Consider the following 10,678-nt stretch of genomic DNA (forward strand, 5'->3'; position numbering starts at 1 on the left):
GTGAGCAACAATACCCCAAATCTCTGACGGAATCACTCACCCCCAGCAGGGAGCGGGGCCAGAAAGTCAGCGCGCGGCTGCGCCCCCTGCCGTCCCTCAGCGGCCTCGCCCGGGGCCGGGGCGGCCGGAAACGTCGACTGCGCCTGCGCGCTCCGAGGCCCACAGAGACCGCTTCTGGCAGCCGCTGGCCGCGGCACTCCCACCGGAAGCGGAAGTAAGGGTTAGCCTCGCGCAGAACGGACCCCAGCCGCGCCCACCCGTGGGCCCCGCCGGCTCGCGGGAGAACCGGAAGCGGAAGTTGCTAAGGGGCGGGGGGAGTGTGTCTGGTTATCTGTGCGCTCCTTGGGTTCGCGCCGCCGCTGCCGGAGCTGGGAGAGCGCCGTCCTGAGACCTCGCCAGGCGTGCCGACCCGGCTCAAACCGGATTCCTGCCCGGAACCCTTCGCCCGAGAGGTGCGGTACCCGGTGCTCCGACTCCCTCCGTGGGCCCTGCGACACCCCGCGTCCCCGGCTGCGGGAGCCCCCGGCTTCTTCCCCGGAGTGAGGCCTAGCCCGGCCCGGCCGCCCGGTGTCCCCGCAGACTCCCGCCATGGGCAACACCAGCAGCGAGCGCGCCGCGCTGGAGCGGCAGGGCGGCCACAAGACGCCCCGAAGGGACAGCTCGGGGGGCGCCAAGGATGGGGACAGGCCCAAGATCCTGATGGACAGCCCCGAGGACGCCGACCTCTTCCACTCGGAGGAAATCAAGGTGAGGGGAGATGGGGGGATCTGTTCCCTTCCCTAATGTGGAGATCTACCAGCTCCCGCCACCGCCCCTCTCTCTAAGCCTCCTCCTCAGAGTGGGAGGGAGGTGCTCCTTCCGCCTCTGCACTTAGAAGCCCGACCGACGGCCCTGGAGGAGCCCGCGGCCCTGGAGGAGCCCGCAGCCGGTGTCTGGTTACCCTGAGGGCGGAGGGACGCGCTGCACTAACATCGTTAGGAGAAAGCGGCCCCGGGACAGAGTCTCGGATTCTTAATTAAGGTTGTGGAGCCAGCAGCCACTGAGCCCCAGTCCTCGCTTTCCTCTTAGGCATCCTAGTCAATTCCGCTGAGAAGCCTTCCCTCCCCTGCAAGAGGAGACTGGCCCTTGTTTAGTAGTGGCTTTTGCAGGTTGTCAGTTTGGGAGATGGCGCACACAGGTAAGCTGAGAGCTGAGTTGGGCAGCTGACTGCGGTGGGCAGAGGCTCTGGCCCTGCCTGAAACATCTGGTTCCCCCTTACCCCGCTTGCTCAGAGCGGGCGTAGAAGGGTAACTGCGCTCCTGAGGCGCCTGCAGCAGCTCCTCTTCTCTCCCCTGTTGTGGAAACGTGACATTGTGTTAAACAGGCCACAGCCAACCGAATGTGGGCATCCTGCCACAGTCTGCTTTCATTTATCAAAAAGTCTAAGATGATTCAGACTCCTGCTACCACCCGATAGGGCCTGTGCCCAGCTGCAAGGACAGTTAGTGACTCTGCAGCTGAGCTGTGTGCAGTACAGCCTCGTAAACGAAGAACTCATTTCTTAAGGACGGTGTGACAAAGCAGGCTTCGGTGAAATGAGGTGCCTGGCCTCCCAGCCCCAGCCCAACACATTCCGTCAGCACCCACTTGGATATTGAGCATTGTCCGTTAGGCTAATTGCCTAGCAACTCGTTCCAACTTTGCTCACATTTTCTCTCAGGTGTTGAGCTGGGTGATCATATTATCTATAATAGGAAAAGCATAACCTGCTAATTAGACTGATGTCCTTCTGGACGAAGCTGGGACTTCAAGGGAAGCCCGGGTCCCAGGTGCCAGAGGGAAGCCAGGGCCGGCACCAGGGGGTGTGGGGAAGGAAGGCCAGCTCTTGCATGAATTTCGTGCACTGGGCCTCTGGTTATCTCATATTCTCACTTGGATCTTCGCTATAAAGGCTCTGCTTTGACTTGGCTTTCCATCCTGCAGTTTGGACTTGCCTTCTGAATCTGTTGCATTCCTGGGAAGCTATGTGCAATCTGTTGCATTCCTGGGAAGCTATGTGCAACCTGGAGTCCTGGTTTTCCAAGGACTTGACATCCCTTCCCTCAGTAATAATTTTGGCCCAAGGAAGGCTACTTAAGACAGCATAAGAATGAAACTACTTTCTTCAAGAAGTATTTGTTCTGCCCTAGCCTGTTTTGCTCAAAGGATAGAGCATTGGCCCACAGACTGAAGGGTCCCAGGTTGTACCTCTGTTGCAGGCTCAATTCCTGGCCCTGGTTATGCCTGCAGAAAGCAACCAATCGATGTGACCCTCACATCAATGTTTCTTTCTGTGTGTCTCTCCCCCTCCTACACTCCCTAAAAATCAGTGGGAAAATATCCTTGAGCGACTGATTAACAACGACAAAAAAGAAGTTTTTGTTCTGTTGCTATTTCAAAACTTCTTTAAAAAATGTTTAGCATACAGATGATGTGTGGAGAATGATTTGAAATAGTGTCATAAAAAAAAAAACAAGTCATGGATTCTTTTAACTATGCCCAAATGTACCATTTTGGCTGGAGTTGGTTATCGAATCCTCAGTGGGAACCGTTTTCAGTCTGGTATTCTTTAATCTGAATCTTGTTAAGCTCAAAGAATGCAGGCAGCTTTAGGACGTGCTCAGGTCAGTATGTGACAGGAAGATGCCCGTTCAACATGTCAACAGTCTCTCCCAGCCTGGAACTCCTGCGCTTTTAAAGTCTTCGGCTGCTGACTAGGAAACACCTAACAGATTCAAAACCCCATATATTCACCCAGAGTCAGACGTGTCTCTTCTCTCTGGAGCGTCCCAGTTACACGTCGTTTACCCCGCTAAGAGCTACTGTGGACCGTGGGGAGGGCTGGTCTTTGACTTTCCTTTTTCTCCCGTGTCTGGATGGCAGTCGGGGAATGTAGTTTTTCCCTTCCTCGGAATCTGGCTTTGCCAATTTTCAGGTTGACACCTCTGGAATTGTCCCTAATAAATGTTCATGTTCTTGCTTAACTAAGGGAGGAAAATGACCTTTATTAAGCTAGTCTTGAATTCCTCGCACCTTCTCCCAAGGGAGTTTTGTCATTTCTCCTAGGATTTTAATGTAGTCCTCTTTAATCACAGCAATGATAGCTAATAATTTGCAAGCGCTTACCATATGTCAGACACGACGCAGAGCATTTTACATGGACTTCCTCGCTCAGTCTCCACAACAGTCTTAAATTGCTGTTTTTACCATCTCCATTTTGCTGGTGGGGACCTGACGTCCTGGCCAGTTAATGAGCCTGAACATGAACCTTGGTAGTAACAGCTGCCTCTAGAATGAGTTGTCAATATCAGGGTAACTGTGCAGGGAGCTCACTAATGACTTCCTGTCCCTGAGCTCACACTGTGTTCCCAGGCTCCGGAGAAGGAGGAGTTCCTGGCCTGGCAGCACGACCTGGAAGTGAACGACAAAGCTCCTGCCCAGGCCCGACCCACCGTCTTCCGCTGGACGGGGGGCGGCAAGGAGGTGTACTTATCCGGGTCCTTCAACAACTGGAGCAAACTTCCGCTCACACGAAGGTAATTGCCTGGGAGGGTTCACGTAGTGTCTCCGCTCAGGGATGCTCTTGTCCCTGAACCATCTCTGCCGGTGAACAGGAAGGGTGTTTTTATAATACCAATGCTGAATGGGAGAATAATCTTGCTTAATAATTCATAGGTTCCATTCTCACACCCACGTGTCTGGGTTTAGAGCACACGCAGTGACAAGCATGGCTTCCACTTCGCATGTTCGGCTGTGCGTTTGCGCAGGCAGGATTCTAGGAAAGAGAAAGCTATTCCTAGTGCTGTAGAGAAGCACCAGGCTGGGAATTTCTAGACCAGACTTGAGACCACATTACTGGGCTAACCTGTCATTAATACCTGAGCCTCGGCGTTCCTATCCGTAAGAAGAGACTGTTGGATCAGACGATCTCTGAGGTTCCTTCTAACTCGGATTCTCTGTGCGTTACTTTTGTTTGAAAGGTACATGTCAAGTAGCATCGTTAACAAGACCGCAGTAAACTACCCTGTTTCCCTGAAAATAAGACAGTGTCTTATATTAATTTTTTCTCCCAAAGTTGCGCTAGGTCTTATTTTCAGGGGATGTCTTATCTTTCCATGTGCTAGTCTTATTTTCGGAGGATGTCTTATTTTCGGGAAAACGGTAGTTCATCAGGAGCCCTACGTGGACTTTTGTCTCAAAGGGTCAGTGACAGCATCTCCCCTGGGGGGTACTCCTGGTGAAGCCGGGGGAGAAACGTGGTCCGCGCGGCCAGGCCTCATTATTGTCGGGGAGCCACCTGCTTTCCAGGGGTTCAGTCGGTGTGGGAGGGAGCTGCTGGGCACAGTGGCAGCTGCTTCAAGTCAGGAACAAAACAAAGGTTTTCCGGGACCTTTTTAACAACTATGCTTCTTCAGAGAACTTTCGCCTCCTATTAAATTGCTCCCCTTTCCTGCCCTTCGCAAACTGACAAAGGGTAAAGCTCAACTGCAGGCTGTTGCCATCCTCCTTGGCATCTAGGCTGCCAGGCGTTCTGTGTGCACGCCGAGGACAAATGCCTGTCGGCCGACCTTTTGAGTAAAGTGAGTTTTAATAAAACGTTGCTTCCCTGCTTCCTTGACCATTTCTAGATTAAGATCTATGTATTGAATTGCTTGAATTGGTTAAAAAGACTCCTGCAGCTGAAGTCTTGGTTTTACATGGGAAGGTTTTGTTTAGTTCTGTGGCTGGTTTTGTAAGTTAGCTCAGAAGGCAGCCCACTCAGCGGAAACCTCTACTTTCTTTTCCTGGCAGCCATAACAACTTTGTAGCCATCCTGGACCTGCCGGAAGGAGAGCATCAGTACAAGTTCTATGTGGATGGTCAGTGGACACACGACCCTTCTGAGGTACTCTCCCCCGCCCTCCGGCCTCCGGCCGCCGCACAGTCCCGATGAGTCACCTTCCTGACTGTTGCCAGGCCCCTTTGTCCCGGTAGGAGTCCCCGTGTGGCTGAGCCAGATGACAGTGCCGAGGGACAGACTATGGGCACGCTGACCAAGAGGAGCCGGTTGGCTAGACAAGACCTGAGCCCTCCCAGCCAGGAATTCTAGATCCTCTAAGAATAACCCCAGACCTTCCCCGTTATGATTTCTGCCTGTCTGTCTCTTCCCAGCCAGTAGTAACCAGCCAGCTTGGCACAGTTAACAACATCATTCAAGTGAAGAAAACTGACTTTGAAGTGTTTGATGCTTTAATGGTGGATTCCCAAAAGTGCTCCGATGTGTCTGGTATGAACAGTTATTTTATCCCCGGTGTGTGCAGGTGGGGGCTGGACAGGATAGAAGTCCCCTGTCTCCCTCTCCTCTCACTCTTGAGTCAAGCTGCCCAACCAGTGGACGTTGGTAGCTCCCTAAAGAGCCTCAGGATAAATTCTAACCTGGGGTCAGGTGGCTGAAATTCGGCCCCGCGGGAGCAGGCAGTCAGTTTGGGGCGTATCTCCAGGTTCAGTAGGTCGGCTTGGCCACAGAGATCAGAGAATTGAAACAGAACCAAAAGGCCTGGGAGCCTGGCCTTGGGCCGCGATGAGCCAGCACCGGGGAAGCCTGCCAGCCCCGCTGCTCAGGGTGCCTGCAGCGTTGCAGCCTGGCACGTGGTAAGCAGGCACTCCGTGACCTTGGCCGTCACCCTGTGGCACATTAGCGCCTTGTTGGGCAAGGAGGCTCGCCGCAGGAAACAGGCTGCACACACAGCCTGCTGAGGACAGACTCGGAAACCTTTCCCGTCTCTCACGAGTCATCCAGTCCTAGCCCTTTCCATCCAAACCCACGGGAAGGAATGCCGGAAACATAGTGCAGTTCAGCGGGAGGATGTGTTGTCCTCTGACGTGTCAGCAGCAACCGCCCTGCGGCCTTTAAACGACCCCTGGGCCCCTGCGGCCCGGGAGGTTCCCCGGGCGGTGCTGTCAGTCAGAGAAAACGGCTCCCGCTCAGTTTGCAGGATGATTCCTCTTCGCCGCCTGGCTCCGCGGGAGGTTCTGCCTCCAGGCCTCGTTCCTGGGGGCTCCGGTGGTGAAGGGCCGTGGGGGCTTGCTGGGGCTGGCAGGCCAGGTGGTGTGCGTAGGAGTCGGAAATCCAGACGTCGAGTTCTTCTTTCTGGCTAGTTACCTGGTCTTTTAGAGAAACCAAGTGTTTCCTTTCCAGATGGGTGGGGATTGGGGGATGGAGGAAATGCCCAAATATCCCCTATCCACTGGGCCACATGGGCACTGGGGCTTTTAGTCACGGTTCCCAGCCTACATCACTGGGACAGGAAACTGACCCCGCCCCCCTGCAGGTAGCCCACTCAGGCTTTCTGGAGGCTTCTCGGGCTCTTAGCATCTGGATTGGCTCCCGGTGGCTCGGTGTTCTGCACGTACTGCCTTTCTCCGCTTCCTGCTGTGAGCTGTTCCGGTCCCGGGAAGGGAGCCTTTCCCTAGAAAGTGCGATGAGGAAACTGGCCAGCCGGGCCCTGTTTATTCCAGACAGCCCAGGGTCAGGCGACCAGCCCCTTCCCGATGTCCTCCCAGCTGAGGGAGCTGCTTCTAACTTTGAGAAATACGGTGCTTCTAGAAGCTTCTTAATAGTCTGTAGAATCGAGACACTCGAGCAGGAGTTTGAAAGGAACCTGAAAGTGATAAAGTCAAGTGCCATTGGAGATCGGGTTTCCCATTTTGCTTTGTTTTGATTTTCAATGTGCCGGTGCCTCATATAACTGTACAAACAGGCTGCTTTATCTTGTTTTATTCTGGCCGGCGGTGCTCCCAGCTCAGGCCAAGTCACGTAAGCCTCACTCGGTGCCTGGAGCTTCTTTGCGGTGTTGGCCGGTGCAGCCCATAGCGAGCAGCATGCCCCTCCCGTTAGGTCACGGGACAGCTTCCTTGTTAGTCTGACCAGACGCTCCATCTCCGCCACAACTGCTGTCTCCTGCAAAGGCATCTAAGGTCGCTCCTGAAGGTTATCCAGTCACCGAATTCCAAAGGTTTTCTCATTGCCTCTGCTCTTCACCCTCGGGGCCTGTGTCTTCTGCAGGAGAATGTAAATCTGTATTGAGGGGACAGAGGACAGGCAACACTAGACGGTGCTGTCAGTTAAGTCAGACTGCTCTGACTCCATTTTCACGTAAGTGTCCTGTCACCATCTCCCAACAGAACTGTCCAGCTCCCCGCCAGGACCCTACCACCAGGAGCCCTACATCTCCAAGCCGGAGGAGCGGTTTAAAGCACCGCCCATCCTGCCCCCACACCTGCTCCAGGTCATCCTGAACAAGGACACGGGCATCTCTGTGAGTGCACAGGGTCTCCTGCACCGTCCTCCGCGGGCGCGTGCAGCCGCCCCCTCTCTGTCCACCTCTGCAGAGCAGCTGCCGGAAAGCTCAGTGTCGCCCCCCAGTGCCAATTGCCGGGTCCACCTGCCGTGGGGACGGCTACTGGCAAGGCCTCCGCCAGTGGGTGCTGCTCCCCTCCAACAGGCCTTTCGGAGCTTTTCCTTGCATTTTACTCCTTTCAGATGTTATGACAAAAATACATAAGCCCTTCTCAGTAAGCTGCATGATGGAATTCCTCCTCTAGGCCCCCCCCCCCCCCCCCCCCATGCCTTCAGAAACTTGCTCTTAGGTCAGAATTGGGTGTCCGGGCAGCACATTCCCCCTGGAGGTCGCTAGCACAAAAGGAAGTGCAGGTCCTCCTGGGCCCTGGAGAACACACCTTCCCTCCCTCGTGGCTAATTGTCCATTTTGTGGAACCCAAATCACCCGGTTTTCTGCTCTGGGATTCCTGGGGAGGCTGGATGTCCTTTGTTCAAGCCACCGCCTGAAGGCATCCATTCACTCCGGACTCCACACAAGCGTGTACGAGACGGGGGCTGAAGGACACGTGTGCAGGCGGTCCCTGCACTGGCTCCTGGCTCCGCTTTGTTACCCAGGGACCACCTCGGGGCAGAGAGTGCCTAACACACACATCTGGCAGCTGAGCTGACCTCTGGCTACACCTTTTCTCATTGGAATGAGCATTTCTAAAACGAGAGTGGCACATTGGAAAAAGAAATCCAGATTTCTGGGTTCTCTTTAAAGATTGGAGGGTGTGGCAACATGAGTGCCTGTCCTGTGAGCCCCTCCCCCCAGTGACCCAGGCGCCCACTGCTCGGGAGTGTTGGTATAGACTGTATCCTCCCGCTTCCTCCAAAGTGCACTCTGGACAGCTGTCTCCTGCCGCTCCAACAGGAGGACAGGGCGTGGGCAAAGCCTGAGAGACACCAGGCCCCGCAGCACACTGAGGCTCCCCGTGTAGGAGAAGGAAGCACAGCCCTCGCCTCCCGGCGTCCGCCTGACGGAGAAAGACGGGCTGAGCGGCTGCTCATTCTCCTCTGCTCCCGGGGCTGTCTTCCTGGTTCCCAAACCCACATGCTCACCTCAGTCTGCTTCTGTTCCTCACAGTGTGATCCGGCTCTGCTCCCCGAGCCCAACCACGTCATGTTGAACCACCTGTATGCGCTGTCTATCAAGGTAATGGCGTGTCTGCTGCTGTTAGGGTGTGCTTCTCAAAGTGTGCTCTGAGCCCCTGGAGCTGAGCTCCCCGGAGTTGTTGGCTAAGGGGCAGCCCAGGACCTGAGGCAGACCCCCTCCGGTCCCGAGGCGGCCCGGGAACCTTGGATGAAGCCGCGTGGTGATGCTCGTGCCCTCCATGAACGGTGAGTCCTGATCACTTGTCATTTCCGCCCTTTCTCAGGACGGAGTGATGGTGCTCAGCGCGACCCACCGCTACAAGAAGAAGTATGTCACCACCTTGTTGTACAAGCCGATATGAGGAGCTGCGAGCCGCCGTGAGCCCAGCACACGGGCACCACCAGGCTACACACACGCATGCTTCCCGCCGAGGGAAGGGACTGTAAATTCCCCATTTCACGCTCTGTAAGACATTTCATACCGCCCCAGTCCTGCCTGAAGGCCGGTTCTGGGCACAGCAGGTCCTGGCGCGCCTCCATCCGTCACGGCCCTCTCCACACCCCGTGCCGAGAGCAGAGCCGAGCACAAAGGCCCGCAGCCCCCACAGGGCGCGAGGACGGGTGCACTTCTAAACACACCCACACACCGGTCGTGGAGGTTCCTTAGCCAAAACAAACACTAGCTGCTTTCGTAGCAGATGCCTGGGAAGCAGGAACGAGGCCACACAGAGTTCCTAATTGTACGTGTGCTTCCACGGCCTGGCTCTGGCGCCAACACCGAGGGCAGTGCTGGTGTTGCCGGCCTCTGCAGTCAAAGCAATATTGTCTCCCGCGCTCTGCTCCAGGGAGGTGTCGTTTCTATAGCAATTAGCACCTCTGACTTCAGGTGAAGTTTTACAGTTGTTACACTTACTGCACTACGTTTTGTTGTGTGTGTCTTTTTAACCAAAAGTGGCTGATGTACAGCCTTAGGGAATTTTCTAATCACCCAGCTAGAATGTAGATCATGTGAACAAACTGCTCAGCAATAATCTGTTCTCAGAACAGACTTCGAAAACCGCTGCCGGATTTCTCCATCAAGCTGGACGATCCCGAGGACTGGCCGCTGGTAGCAGCAAGGTCGTCCAGCTTTATATTCTCACCGTAATGAGGTGACGGTGTTACCATGCAAACCTTGGGGGAGCACCTACCCCAGCCTATGCCACTGCTCAGGACCTCCGTCCCCACCTAGAAGGCTGTCGCAGTTCTGTTGCTTACTCTGCAAGGAACTCGACAGCAGCCTTCTAAATGTGTGTTGGGATGACCTCCTCTGGACCAAAACGAACCTCTTCATGCTGGCGTGGCTTCCGGGGAGATGCCACGATGTCCCCATCAGTGCAGGCTCGTCCTCAAGTCAGCGGAAGCTGTCGTGCTCGGTGTTCCTGCTAGGACCCGGGAAGGAACTCCTGGCTTCCAGTACCTGTTCCTTAAACCCGGGTCCGGGTTAAAATAACCCTTTTTTGTTACTGTTTCAAAACACTGAGTTATTGGCGCCTTTACGTACAGGTTTCAATAAAGCATTCATTCAGTGCCATGCTTTCCAATCATTTTCATGTCCTGTAACCCACGGGTGAGGCTCCGTTCCCTGACCACACGCATTCCGCACACACAGTCTGAAAGGCTATAAACCCTGGAGATTTCAGGTCCTTTTGAACGGCTGAATCACAAGGGAAGCTGAGGAGAGATCGCCGAGAATGTTCCGGGTGAGGCGGGGAGGTGGTATCCCAGGGCAGAGGTGCTGCTACCTGTTCAAGCACCGAGCGGGAGCCTGGGTTCATGGCACCTGCCTGGAAGCCACCAGGACGACCTGGAGTCAGACCTGTGCTTGCCAGCTGACTGGCTCTGTCCTCCCAAAGAGATGGACGGTTACAGTATCCCTTTAATGAGCCATTCTTCCTAGGCATCGGTCGTCGAAATGAGTTCCAGAGGAAAGGGGACCTCTGGGACTGCTGGTGCACTTGAGGTGGAGAGCGGCTTGGATAATTAGTCATCTCATCCAGAAAGCCCAGCTCTGGCCAGAGTGGTTCAGTTGGTTGTCCCAGGGCCTGAGAGGGTGCCGGTTCAAGTCCCGGTCAGGGCACATGCCTGGGCTGTAGGCACGACCCCCAGTAAAGGGTGAGCAGCTGGTTAACGTTTCTCCCTCTTTCTCTAAAATCAGTAAAAACT

The 10,678-nt window shown here is 55.0% G+C and overlaps 1 protein-coding gene across 1 annotated transcript; it reads left to right on the top strand.

Annotated features, from left to right (window-relative positions):
- The first annotated feature begins 315 nt into the window (after positions 1-315).
- On the top strand, positions 316-10,048 carry PRKAB1 (protein kinase AMP-activated non-catalytic subunit beta 1). Its single transcript, XM_084867590.1, has 8 exons — positions 316-452; positions 580-747; positions 3,391-3,554; positions 4,810-4,903; positions 5,170-5,284; positions 7,183-7,316; positions 8,466-8,534; positions 8,758-10,048. The coding sequence occupies exons 2-8, from the start codon at positions 589-591 to the stop codon at positions 8,833-8,835; spliced, it is 813 nt and encodes a 270-aa protein (XP_084723716.1). The 5' UTR covers positions 316-452; positions 580-588; the 3' UTR covers positions 8,836-10,048.
- The last annotated feature ends 630 nt before the right edge of the window (positions 10,049-10,678 follow it).

Source organism: Pipistrellus hanaki (genome assembly GCF_964339955.1).
Source record: "Pipistrellus hanaki genome assembly, chromosome: 19".
NCBI classification, from domain to species: Eukaryota; Metazoa; Chordata; class Mammalia; order Chiroptera; family Vespertilionidae; genus Pipistrellus; species Pipistrellus hanaki.